Raw genomic sequence first — 14,695 nt, 5'->3', positions numbered from 1 at the left:
ACTTGTTACCCGGTGAAACAAAGGCTTGTGAATGTCATTATGTGGAGATACAAGACTAGGCCTTCGGCCTCTGTCACAAAGGTAGTTGAAACTTATATCACGTAATCTGAACCTTTGAAAGGCTTTACCGTCAATAAAAGGGTGAATTAGAAGAAAATCTATTCACCAGCATACATAAATAACAGTGAAACTTTTCTGTCTTTGCCAGGGCCCAGATAAAGGTTAAAGTTTCCCTTGTGAATTCTTAACTACAGATCTGTTCTTACCATAGCATGGGGTTCATCATTATGTTACATGCATTATTCAGGAATTCTCAACCCAAGAAATGAAATTAAAAACAGGTTCTGGAATAGTAATAGCACTCAGGCACTGGGCAGAAACAGATGTAAATCCCTCCCTTAGCCCATATAGGTCTTATGGAATTCATATGCGTAATACCTCAGTGACAAGGTCAAAATCCCAAGTTATAGTTCACAAGGAGAAATAGTCTGTCATCAGTGAGTTAGAAGACTTAATAGCAGCAAGATTAGATTCCTAAGAAGGAACCAAATAGAATTTCTAGGTGGCCTTAAAATTTAAAACTCAGTGGATGACACTTATCATCTCTGAAGTATTATTGCTAAAAATAATTGTGTCGAATGTTAAGCTTCTGGTCCTTCTACTTTATAAGAAGGGCAAGGAGTAAAGGGAAAAATTAAGCACTATGAGAAGCAGACACATTCGAAAGGTGGACATTCCGTAAGACAGCCTGGACTCTCAATTTATAGAGAATAAAACGGAGATTATTCTACACTAAATAGAACAAAGAGACAAAACAACCAAATGCATTCTATAATCCTGGTTTGGGACTAGAGTGAGAAAGAGCTGTAGAAGTCCTTCGTGAGAGGGGATATGTCAAATGTTGGTTGAATGTAGTATGTTTTTATGGAATTATTAGTTTTCTTAAGTGTGACAATAGAGATATTATGTAGGAGAATATCTTTATTCTTAGGAAACATATGCTTCAATAATTAGGGGTAAATTGTTACGATGCCTGCAACCTCTCTCACCTCTTTTTTTTTTTTTTTCCTCTCACCTCTTTTTTAAAAATAAAACTTATATATAGTAAAGCGTACAAATCTCAAGTGTACAGCTCAGTGACCTTCTACATGTGTAACTGCCATGCAGATAAAGATTATAGAACATTTCTAATGTTGAGAGTATACTCTTGTGCTCCCTCAGTTGAGTACCCACCTTTAAGAGTAACCCCTATACTGAATTCTGTCTCAATCAATAAATTTAGAACTTATTTTCAAATGGTATGATGGAAAACAAAATGTTAAAGAGAGAAAGTAAATATGGAGAAGTAATTTTAGAATCTGGGAAAATTGGATGTTAATTGTGCCATTCCTTCTAATTTTCTGTGTTTGTAGTTTTGCCTAGTGAATTTGGGAAAATTCAAAGAACATGGAACAAAAGAAAAGTAGAAAGTTAAAAAGAAACAGTTGTCCCTAGGAAAAAAAATTAGTGAACATATTGATACTGATTTGAGGAAGTAGCAAAGTAACACTTTTGCTAAAATTTCAATATATCAAGCCGGTTACAATAGCATATTACAGACCAGGTGTTAAAATGTTTTATAGAAATAAAAATATTTATTTTTAAAAATTCAATGGATTAATTTAAGAGTAGATTGAATTTACCTGGAGGAAGAGAATTGGTGACCTCTAGAAAACAGAGAAAGAGAGTTATAGAAAATATGAGAGGTTAATAGGTATGAAGGATGGACTGAATAGTTTCATCATATGTCTCAAAGCAGAAAATGAGAACAGAGCAAAGGAATGGGGCTTCCTGATGGCTTGGTAGTAAAGAATCTGCCTGCCAATGTGGGAGACATGAGTTTGATCCTTGTTTCAGGAAGATCCCAAATGCTGCAGAACAACTAACCCTGTACACTGCAACTATTGAACCTGTGCTCTAGAGCCCAGGAACCCCAACTCCTGAAGCTAGAGCCCATGCTCCACAGCTAGAGAAGCCACCGCAATGAGAAGCCTGCCCACTGCAAGTAAAGAGTAGCCCCTGCTCACCACTAGAGAAAAGCCTGTGCAGCAACAGCCATAAATAAATAAATAGATACTTTTTTAAAAAAGAAAAAGAATAGAGCAAAATTCAAAAAAATGATGGCTAATCTTCATTAAAGACAAATTAAGGATTTGAGACACATAAGCTTTAAGTCTTTTAAATAAATTGAAATTCATTCTTAGTAGATGTAACAAAATGAAAGAATATTGTTTTAAAAGCACTTAGGAAAAATTACCTATAAAGAAATTCCAGTTAGATTATCAAAAAATTTCTTTATAGCAGCTGTAGAAGCCAGAAGACAGTAGAATAATATACTCAGAATGTGCTGATTGATGCTGTAAGTTGCTTAGCTAAAGTATGAGTTTAACTGATCTGGTACACTGTGAGTCAGGGCACAGTAAAGCCTCTCCAGATGAGGAGTTTACTTTTCCCAAGCTCTACCCAAAGGGACTACCTTGGAAATGACTTAGGGAGAAAACTGAACACAGAGGAAGGAATGAAAAGTAAGAATTAAATGTAAAAATGTAAACATTTTAAAGTAAGAATTAAATGTAAAAAATTGAACACAGAGGAAGGAATGAAAAGTAAGAATTAAATGTAAAGCTAGTTTGTACAAGAAAACACAGAGGAAAATATTTTGTGACCTGGAATTTGGCAGCAGTTTCTAAAATATGACACCAAAACACAGTCTCTAATGAACATATTGATAAGTTGTACTCTATCAAAATTAAAAACTGCTCTTCTCCTAAAGACTGTATTAAGAGAATAAAGAGACAAACCACAGACTAGTAGATAATCTTTGCAAAATATATATATATCTGATCAAAGACATGTATTCAGAATATATAAAGAACTTTTAGAACTCAATAGTAAGGAAATAATTAAATGGACAAAAGATTTGAATAGATACTTCAAAGAAGATACGTGGATGGCAAGTAAACACATAAGAAGATGTTCAACATCATGGGTCATTAGGAAAAAGCTGATTCAAGGCACAAGATACCACCATACACCTATTAGAATGACTAAAATGAAAGAGTGGCCTTACCAAATATTGGTGAGGATGTGGAATGGAATAACTGAATTTTCATACATTGGTGATAGGAATGTATTGTGGTGGTATAACCACTTTTGAAAGCAATTTGAAGATTAACTTAATGTTTTAAAGTCTTTTAGCTTTAAAGTCTCAGTAGCTTTTTTTTTTTTTTTTTTTTGGCAAAAATAGAAAAATCCACCCTGAAATTCATATGGCATCTCAAGGAATCCCGAATACTCAAACAACTTTGAAAAAGAACAAAATTGGAGGTCTCATACTTCCTGATACTAAAACTTTTAAATTAATAAGTAAATCATTTTGGTACTGATATAGGCAGATAGACCAGTGAAGTAAATGGAGTACTTTTAAATTATTTCTTTTTGATTATAACCTTCCTGGTGAGTATGAAGTGGGACTTTGTTGTGATTTTGATATACTTTTCTCTGTTGGCTGATGATATCAAGTGGCTTTTCTATATCTTTGCTGGAGAAAGTATTTACTTTTATAAATAGTTTTACATGGCATATGCAAAACTGGGCATTACCCAAATGGTTAAATAAGTTTGGTATAGCTGTCAAATGGAATACTACTTAGTAGAAAGAATGTATTACTAGTACACACAACAGCATAGATGACTCTGAAAGTAATTATGTTAAGTGAAAATAGCCAGACAAAAATGACTATATACTTTATAATTCCGTTATAAAAGTCTAGAGGAAATTCCCTGGTGGTTCAGTGGTTATCACTTGGCACATCCACTGTCATGGCCCCAGGGTTCAGTCCCTGTTCAGGGAACTAAGATCCCACAAGGCTTGTGATGTGGCTAGAAATAGATATGTAGGTAGATAAAGCAATTACAGAAGACTTGAACAACATAGTTGTCAGTTTTATTTAATAGACATGTAAACCTTGTACTAATCAATGAAAGAACACACGTTCTTTTCAAGAATGTATGGGACACTGAAAAACTTCTTTTACTGCATTTTAGTCAAAAAATGGAATCTTCACAAACACAAGTATGTTTTTTGAGCATAATGCAATTGAAGCAGAAATTAGTAACAATAATGGGAAACCACATTTTTAGAGATTTGAAGACACTTCCGAATGTCATATGTCAGAGAGAAAATATGAAAAAAATCCTAGTCCTATATAAATTTTATTCTTCTGTAAAAAAGCAAAAGAGAACATTTCCTAACTCATTTGTAGAATTTGTATATCTTGGTTCTAAAACCAAAGATCATTTGCTAAAGAAAAACTAAAGGTTAATCTAATTTAAGAACATATCTGCAAAAATCTTTGATGAAATACTGGTCAGCTGAACCTAACAATGTATATATTTTTAAAAAATAATTATTCTAGGAGTGCAACAGTGATTTTTTAAAATTAGTGCAGCTCTGGAATTTCCCTGATGGTCTAGTGGTTAGGACTCCATGCTTCCACTGCCCAGGGCATGAGTTCAGCCCTGTGGGGGAACTAAGACCCCATGTGTGTGTGGCATGCCCCCCTCCAGAACAAACAGTGCAGTTCTTATTAGCAGGTTAAAGGAATAACAGTGTGTGGACATCTCTAGATACAGTAAACAAGACATTTGATGTATTGAAAACCTTATTTGTAACAAGAAACAAAAAAGCTTTGTAAACTTGGAATAAAAGACAACTTTCTTGATAAAGGGTATCTATTAAGTATATCTAAAGAAGGATTCTGTGTTCTCATTAAAATTGGAAACAAGACAAATCTGCTACTTATGGAGTTGACTATTCTAGCCAATCTCGATCAAGACAAAGAAATAAAAAACACAAATATTAAAAAGAAAGAAATGACACTTATTTTTAGCAACTAGTTTGTCTACATAGAAAATCTATCTTACTTGTCTTTTATTGTATTAAAATTCATATGAAACGCATGTAAAACTTCTTTTCTAAATGTTACAATGATTGTTTCATGGTGGTGTTAGAGGTATTTATTCTTCCTTTTCAGGATTTCTAACAAATATATTTACTTTAAAATTTCAAAACTGTAAAAAAACATAAAATTTCAAAACTGTAATTTCTTAAAAAGTAATTTAGAGATTTTATAAGATACTCTGTATCAAAATGAATGTGTACTCATTATTTCTAAAAATGAAAAAAGTATTAGCAAGGTAAGTGTCCCTTGGTACAGAACTACTTAAGACTATCCAGGTCATGGATTAGATACAGTGACTAAAAAGAATAAATGTGTGTGTCCTTTGAGATAGTTTTGAATCATGTATAAAAACCTGTTAATTGCGATTATCTGAAGGATGGGGACATTGCTGGGGGCAGGAAAAAGGGACTAATCTTTGCCTTATACTTACCCCCTTCTTTCACATAATGCCAAGCTACTTGTTTTATTATCGTTAAAATTATTGTTTAGAATGATCATATCTGATTTATTAACTATTTATTTCATTATGGATAATTAAATGCTGCAAAATACATTTAAATACACATATCCTGAAATGTTGTGGGAATATTTTGATATTAGGGACTTAAGTATTGGGTCATGGGGTATGCACACTTAAAACTTCGTAAAATGTACATTTTATGCCGAAAAATTTTACTGGTTTATATTCTCTCTATTATATAAGACTTCCTTTTCCCATAAGACCCTGGTCAACCTTAAGTGTTAATGAAATTTAGATGTTACCGCCTTCCACTGCAGGAAACGTGGGTTCGATCCCTGGATTGAGAAGATCTCCTGGAGAAGGAAGTGGCAAACCACCCCAGTATTCTCTTCTGGGAAATCCCATGGATAGAGGAGCCTGTTGGGCTACTAAAGAGTTGGATATGACTTAGCAGCTAAACAACTGATCTAACAGAATTTCAAATATATTAGACATGAGATTCCCTCATTCGTGTATATTTTTCAATGTGTTGTATTAACAACAAGTTAACCAAAAAAAAAAAAAAACTCGCCCAATTTTCCTGAACTGTGGCTTATCCTAAGCTGACTTTCTTGAACGTGTAGTTTAAAAGAGAATTTGCTTATTTTATTTTTTATAGGTTTACTAAAATATCATTTATAGACATATAATTTACTTATTTAAACTATACAATTTTAGTCTATTCACAGAGTTATGCAACTGTCAGCATTGTTAATTTTAGAACGTTTTCATCACTCTGAAAAAGAAACTGTGTACCCCTTAGCAGTCACTCACCATTTCTCCCTAGTCTTCCCAGCCCTAGCCAACCACTTACTTCCTTTCTGCCTCTCTAGATTTGACTGTTCTGTACATTTCATTCCATATAAATGGTATCATAGAATATGTGGTCTTCTGTGACTGGCTTCTTTTGCTTAGCATAATGTTTCCATGATTCATCCATATTGTAGCATGTGTCAGTGCTTCATGCATTTTTATGGTTGAATAATATTCTGTATGTGTATCAAACCACATTTTATTTATCCATTATGAATTTTGTTTTCACTTTTAGCTATTAGGAATAATGCTATGAATATTCATGTCCAGGTTTTTGTGTGGACATATGTCTTTGTTTTTCTTGGATATATTTTCCTTTGCAAATATTCAGATGATTACATTGACTTTAGATCTTTGTTAAGGTAGGCTGCTAGATTTTACACTTTTTTAGAGAAGTTATTGCAGCTTTGATGGCCTAATCAAGGACATTTAATTTTGAAATTTGGAAAAGAAGCATTAACTTGGTTCTTCTGAAAATATCTTTTTAGTCTTTCCATCTATAAAAATTGAAACAGTGCTCCCCTACTCCTTTACCTTTGTTGTTTAGTCACTAAGTTGTGTCGGACTCTTGTGCAACACCATGGACTATAGTCTGCCAGGCTCCACCGTCCATGCATTTTCTAGGCAGAATACTGGAGCGGGGTGCCATTTCCTCCAGAAGATCCTCCTGACCCTGGGATCAAACCAACATCTCCTACATTGACAGGAAAATTGTTTACCACAGAGCCACCTGGGGAGCCCACCCATTTTCTTTTGTGAATAGATAATTCTTTCATGTGGTATTTGTATCAAGAAATCTTATATCAATGTATGACAAAACCCACTGAAATGTTGTGAAGTAATTAGCCTCCAACTAATAAAAAAAAAAATAAAATAGAAAAAAAAAAAGAAATCTTGTTCCTGCCCCTGTCCGTATACATCCATGTTCCCCTGCACCTTTTAGGGTAACTTTTTATTAGGGGCGGGGGCGGGGGGGTGGTGTGCTGCCTTTCTAAAGATGTAGCAAGAATAAAATACAAAAATATATTCTTATTTTCCCATTCTTCTCCATACAAGGCATCATACTGTATATGTCATTCTGTATTTTGCTTTTAATGTTTTGCTATGTTTTTAATGTTCAGTGTTTTGCTTCTAATGTTTATGTGAGCCAGCTGTATAGCTATAGATTCCATTGTACAGATGTACTATAGTTTGCCAGTTATATTATGATATACTAAAAGTAGGCTTCCTTGATCAAAGAGAAATATACATTTGTAATTTTGATAAGATACTTTGAAATTTTGCTTCATAGATTTTGCTTAATTTTGCACTGCTTCCAGCACTACAAAATTCAGAAAACTAAGATCATGTCATCTGGCCCCATCACTTCATGGCAAATAGATGGGGAAACAGTGGCAGACTTTATTCTGGGGGGTTCCAAAATCACTGCAGATGGTGACTGCCGCCATGAAATAAAAAGACGCTTACTCCTTGGAAGAAAAGTTATGACCAACCTAGACAGCATATTAAAAAGCAGAGACGTTACTTTGCCAACAAAAGTCTGTCTAGTCAAAGCTATAGTTTTTCCAGTGGTCGTGTATGGATGTGAGAGTTGGACTATAAAGAAAGCTGAATGCCAAAGAATTGATGCTTTTGAACTGTGGTGGTGGAGAAGACTCTTGAGAGTCCCTTGGACTGCAAGGAGATCCAGCCAGTCCATCCTAAAGGAAATCAGTCCTGAATATTCATTGGAAGGACTGATGCTGAAGCTGAAACTTCAATACTTTGGCTACCTGACGCGAAGAATTGACTCATTTGAAAAAACCCTGATGCTGGGAAAGATTGAAGGCGAGAGGAGAAGGGGACGACAGAGGATGAGGTGGTTGGATGGCATCACAGACTCAGTGGACATGAGATTGAGTAAACTCTGGGAGTTGGTGATGGACAGGGAGGCCTGGCGTGCTGCAGTCCATGGGGTCTCAAAGAGTTGGACATGACTGAGCAACTGAACTGAACTGACCAGCACTGTATGAGATGTCTGTTTACCATAGCCTCACCAGCAGAATATGTTGTCAAACTTGTGTATTTTTGCCAATTTGATAAGTGAAAAAATATTTTGGCAAGTTTGAGTTCGCTTTTCTCTGATGTTGAACACTTTTTCATAATTTTGAATCCCATTTATAATTTGTTTTCCTGAGCACTCTTTCTTTTGCCCATTTTTCTGTTGGGTTGGTCTTAATCTCAGTTTTTCAGGAGCTCCTTATGTATCAGGAAGATTATATTCCTGATACATAAGTAGCAAAGATTTTTCCCTGTTTGTATTTGTCTTTTGACTTTGCTTATATAGTCATTCTCCCAGTATTTGTAGGGAATTTGTTCCAGGACCCCGTAACACATCCCCTACAGATATTGGGGGATGACTATCTAAGGATACCAAAATCCTTAGATGCTCAAGTCCCTTATATAAAACAGCATAGTATTAATATTTGCATATAACCTGTGCACATCTTCCTGTATACTTTAAATCACCTCCAGATTACTTACAGTAGGCAAATTTAAGGTTTACTTTTTTGGAACTTTCTGGATTTTTTTCTAAATATTTTTGATCCTTACTTGGTTGAATCCATGAATGTGGCACCAACAGATATGGAGGGCTGACTGTGTGTAGTATGTTATGTGAGTGTTTTCTTTTATGACTTCCAGATTTTGCATCATAGTTTCATAGGCCTTCTTCACTTGATATTGTAAGGGAGCTTACCATGTTGCTTCTAGTTCTTTTATGGTTTGTCCCCTCCTTCCTTCAACATTTAAATCTTCGATCCATTTGGAGTTTACCCTAGGATACTGTATGAAGTATGGATGAACTTTCTTTTCCTAGATTGGTTCCAGTTGTCCCAGCATCAATTATTTAAAAGTTCATATTTACCCTATTACAGATGCCGCCTTTATTTTGATTTTATTTATGTGCTTAGGAGTCTGCTTTTGGTTTTTCTGTTTAATTCCATTGGTCTGTCAGTCTGTTGAACAGGTAGTATCATGAAGAAACAAAAATCAGTCTATTGAAGCGGATGAAGGACAGATGGATGACTTTCCCTTGGTGATAAAGAGTGGGAAACCAAAATTTTGCCTACTGATGAAACATGTATAACCTTGGAATCAACCTGTTCAGAGAAGCATAAGGGAGCTTAGCTATATTAGAAGATAGCATTACAGGAGTGCATGAGAGAAATTACCAAAGAAACTGAAGGGTGCATAGCCCCAGTCCATTAATGACCTTGTATGCTGTGTTAAGGAATTTGAATTTCACCCTATAATTAACTGGAAAAAATTGAGAAGACTAATGAAATGTAAGGTTATATCACAGAATGAAATTCTGAGTTCAGTGGACTCCTCAGAAGTCCATAGATGGGCTTGAAGTTTTATGTCTCAAAGAGATTATTCTAAGGCTTTTATCAGGTTCTCAGAAGTATTTGGCAAACACACACACACACACACACATATTAAGAATACCTCCTTTTAAAAAGATTTCACTGATAACGGGATAGGATCAGATTCGATGGGGTTTAAAACTAAAGATAGGGTTGCCACCTAAGAAGTTTCGCTTTAGAGTAGGCAGAATACAAATAGCAGAGGGCAAAAGTGAGCTTTCCCTTCTGTTCATTATTTCTGGAAGGTATGGCCAGTTCTCACTATTGGCAGTAGTTATGTTCTGTATATTTCCTGCAAAAACACTGAATAGTGAATACTGAACCACTGCTCCTAGGACAAGTGCAGGATTACTATTATAAATGAGCTAAAGATGGCCTCTGTATGTTGTCCCCTAGATTGTTTATTTCTTCACAGCAGGCTGGGGTCCATTAGCTTAAAAGTCACTTGGCATAGGGCATTTATTTACAGTATGAGAGCTAGAGAAAGAAGACATGTCACCTTGATTAACTTCAGCTGGAAAGGGTAAAATTTTTCAGTTTTCTGTGCATGCCTGCAGAAGCATTGCAAGTATTGATTTGGGGGTTAAAAATAAATTTTAACAAATAGGCAAATTTTCAAATACAGAATCCATGAATTAAGAGGATCAACTGTATAAATCTAGTCTCTTGAATACTTCCAGTGATGAACCTACTCGCTCAAACTTTTCCCTTGCTGGATAGTTTTAATAGTTACATTGAGCTAAAATCTGTCTTCTGTTTTTCAAATCTTAGGTCCTAATTTGGCTTTCTGGATTGTTCCCCATTGACATACTGTTTAAATTCAGCTGTCTTATATTCACTTTCACTCAATTTTTCCCCCTCTGGCATAAGAGTCCCAATTTCTTGAGAAACTTTCGGTTTGCTAAGTACCTTAGTGATTTAAAAGAATGAAACCTTTAATTTTGTTATTAACTAACACATCTTGCCTGTCACCCTCCACTCCCCTCTCCACATAAAAACTGACCAACCTGAACTCCCATTGCTTCATCTTAGTCTACACTGTGTTTGTCAGTTCTTTTTCAGTTTTAAATTATTCAAATTAATAAGAAGGGAGATGAATCACTGGCAGAAAAGACCAAGATAGATAACTTCAAATAGACAGAAAGATTATCTTTCTCTCTCTTTTCAGTGCCTCTTCTCTCTTCGCTCCTAATGTCATCTCCACTTCTCCTTAAGTTAGCTTCATTCTATAGCCAGATTTTCTCAATGTACTAGGGAAGATAACCATTAGGGATTCCATATTTCTGTCTTCTTGGAACTTTACAGTAGGAAAGAAACTTCTGTCAACCAGAGTTGATCTGTCAGTTAAAGAAAGAACTGTAGTACTTTTGGGTCATATCTAGCCCTGGATCTGGGATATGGAAACTGATTAGCCAGCCATGTCATGTGCAGCCAGAAAAGTAATGACCCTGGATTCATAACTTCTCAAGTACCATGTGGCTTTTAGGGAAAGGTGGATTCCCAGAGGAAATAGGAATGCTAAACAACTAAACAACAAATATCAGCTGTATACCTTAAGACAAGTATTCTCTTATGTTTAGGATCAGTAAGACATCTCTTAAGGACCATGATAATGATTGAAGAATTACGGTTTTCAGCTTTGAACAGTGTTGGATCAAAATTGATCTTGCTTTAAATGTTGACATTTTTTATTTCTCAGCAGAAGGCACTTGGTGATCTGTTGTATTTTCTTTTCGTTTATGTATTTAAGATATTTTGTAATTTTAATAAAAAACTAAAAATTAATTTTGCCTTAAGTTGGTTAGTAATAATAGATGCTTGAGTCATAATTTTCCATTAATATTAAGTCAGCCCTAGAAAAAATTTCCTGACATAGTAATCCATATGACATTTTCAAAATGTTATAAAGGTAAATTACTGGGTGGTTTTTTTTTTTTTTCCAGTGATGTGAAAAATTTATAATTTGTTTATTCTACCTCATATCCTGTCTTTATGATACTGTAGGTACCTGCACGGTGTGGAGTCACAGTCCGGGACAGCCTGAAGAAGGCGCTGATGATGAGAGGTTTAATCCCAGAGTGCTGTGCTGTTTACAGAATTCAGGATGGGTATGGTTTGTATGTGATGTGAAACTTTGTTTAAAAAAGGGAAAAAACATCAGATATTAAATTTTGAGGTATTCTGTAAGATCTTTACCCAAACCTAGGGTATTGAAAATCAACCTCAGAAAATGAAAAAAAAAAAAAAAAATACTAAGTTAATTAGCTTAAACAAGTCTGGTATGCCCTTTGAGGAGTGAACATTAGATAATTTTGTGTGATGATGGTGTTTATTATTTTGATCAAATGACTTTATATGGAGTTTGAGATTCTTAAAATTTTGAACCATTTTGTCTGTTTCTTCTTTGAATAATGGACTCTTTCCCACTCCTGTTTTTAATATAAACTCATAGTTTCACCAAAGACTTATCAAAATTAACATTTTATATTGAACTATTTTTCAGAAAGCATGAAATTATGCCATGACCCCAACCCCTGCCACTCCCAATTTTGAATCCCATCTGGAAAAGAAAAAAAGAGATCTCCTTTTTGGGGGCATAGTGTCCCTTGAGTACTCTTTTTCTTTGAATGGATAGGTAAATCCATACCTGTGATTTTTTTTGTTTTTTTTTTTTTTTGGACCCCAGGAACAATCCATTTTCTGCTGTTGTAGGTCTTTTCTGGAGCTGACTTGAAGAAAAGAGTACATCTCTTTACCCTGCTGTTTGTCCAAGAGTGATACATTTATTTGGGGTAAACTTAAAAATTAATTTATTGCCATTTAAATTTCTAACGATGGAAGACTAGGGAGCCAAAACTCCCTCACCATTACTAGCCCCTCAATAACCAATTTTCATATCTTCAGCATGAGGTATATGAAGCTTTTTAGGTATGATAACCAAGAAAGGCTGTGTCTACACTTTTCAGGGAGAAGAAACCAATTGGCTGGGACACTGACATTTCCTGGCTTACTGGAGAGGAATTGCATGTAGAAGTGTTGGAGAATGTTCCACTTACAACACACAACTTTGTATGTACTTTTTATATTTTTTTTAATGTAAAAAATTGTCAAGTTCTTGGAGTTTTTATTTAAAGAATATGAAGTATGAGATGAACAATTTTGGCATTGTTTTTTCAACCTAAGTTGAAAATCAGTTTTATTCTTTAAAGGAAAAAAAGCACCACATATTAAAGAGTTCTTTTTTTTAATCATTATACTTTGTCTTTAATTTTAAAAAGTAATAGTCATTATTAAAAGAAAATTCTTAAAAAATTTGAGTGGTATGAAAGTATATCAAGTAAAAGTGTGGAAGTACCCTACCAGAGGTAAATAGTTGTTATTAATAATTGGTTATTGTGTAGTCTTCCAAAGTCTATATAAAATGTGTGTTCTTATATCTGCAAGCCCAAAATAATCTTTTTTACTTTTCCTTCATTTTCCTTCATTATTTTCCATTTCTTTCCTCTTTTAAAAAAACTAAAAATGGAATTATATTTTGTATGTTTTTTTTTAAGTGTTAAACACAACATCATACGCATCTTTCCATGTCAGTACACTGAGCTTTATAATGATTACATAGTAGTCCATAAGAATATAAATTCAGTGTATTTCACCATTCCTCTTTGACATTTAAGTTTTTAAAAAATCCATTCTAAACATGGTAAATAGACTCTGCATACACCTTGACACACTTGTATAAATGTTTCTGAAAGAGCATAATGGAAGTGGAATACCTTGAAGACTGAAGAAAGACAGTTGTTAAAGCTCTCCTTCCATACTTCTCCCTTTATCTGGTTTTTGCATTTGCCAGAACCTAGCTTAAGCTAAGTGTTTCCAGCATGAGGCCTGGAACAGTGGAACCTCTCTACCTCAGAGATAAGGGTACAGTTCCCAGAGCTTGAGAACCTGTCCTCTGAACAAGTAGCCAGCAGCCAAGATTAGAGTGATCTATAAGGCAGGAGTGCATTGCTTTCTTTTCTGTGTATGAAATTTGAACTGTAGTTTATTTTGCTAGATGGATAGTAATCGCTTCCCTTTTGGCATCAAGTGTTTTCCCTTGTGCCTTTGTGATTAGAACAGCTGGGTTCTTCTGATTTCCCAGGGGGTTAGTGTTTTGGGGGCTCCATTAGTGGTGAATAATGAAGTCGGCTTTGTGCTTCAATAGATAAGGCATCTTTTGGACAAGTGTAAAATACACCTGATGTCAGTCAGATTTACCGTGAAGCAAATAATTTTATAATCATGAGATAAGGCATTCGCTAGTATTGATTTTGTTTTTAACTTGTAGAATTTTGAGAAGGTAAATCTTAAGAATTTTTATTCCAGTTTTTAGGAATTGAAAAAAAAATAGTTGAGTTTACATTTCACAGTGATCAGTACTCTTTTTCTTGGTTACTCTTCTTAATTAAAAATTGGATATGAGAAGGTAAAGGAAGACCTAAGTCAGTAGCCTTGAAGTAGTGCCTCAGGCAGGTCCTCGCCACAAGAGGACAGTGAAAGCAAACTGCAGGTGAGCCGCGGGGTTTGGGAACCCGCACAGCACAGCTGGAGAGCCGCCAGTAAATGTTTGTTGAGATCTTTTTGTTTGCCAGCATTTTGTCTGATCTGGGGATGTAACAGTGAAGAGGAAAATAGGATCCCTGCCCTAGGGCTTCCCCGGCAGCTTAGGCGTAAAGGATTCGCCTGCAATACAGGGAACACAGGCTGGATCCCTGGGTTGAGAAGATCCCCTGATGAAGGAAATGGCAGCCCACTCCAGTATTATTGCGTGAGAAACCCATGGACAGAGGAGCCTGGCGGGTTACAGTCCATGGAGTCGCGAAAGAGTCAGATACAACTGAGTGACTGAATGTTTTAATTAAGAATGTTCATTAACACTCTTAATTACTGTATACATTTAAATTGCTATAGGTACACAGAATAGAGATTCCTAGA

At 35.1% G+C, this 14,695-nt stretch overlaps 1 protein-coding gene across 3 annotated transcripts in view; it reads left to right on the top strand.

The window, feature by feature from the left end:
• BRAF (B-Raf proto-oncogene, serine/threonine kinase) overlaps window positions 1-14,695 on the top strand; it is a 158,697-nt gene that overhangs the window by 75,927 nt on the left and 68,075 nt on the right. For all 3 annotated transcript variants that reach the window (XM_061165935.1, XM_061165934.1, XM_061165936.1), the window contains exons 4-5: window positions 11,726-11,829; window positions 12,688-12,790. In XM_061165935.1, the coding sequence (XP_061021918.1) occupies window positions 11,726-11,829; window positions 12,688-12,790 (207 nt within the window). The remainder of the gene's footprint in view (window positions 1-11,725; window positions 11,830-12,687; window positions 12,791-14,695) is intronic.

Source organism: Dama dama, chromosome 18, assembly GCF_033118175.1.
Source record: "Dama dama isolate Ldn47 chromosome 18, ASM3311817v1, whole genome shotgun sequence".
NCBI lineage: Eukaryota > Metazoa > Chordata > Mammalia > Artiodactyla > Cervidae > Dama > Dama dama.
This window is presented reverse-complemented; position numbering and strand designations above follow the sequence as displayed.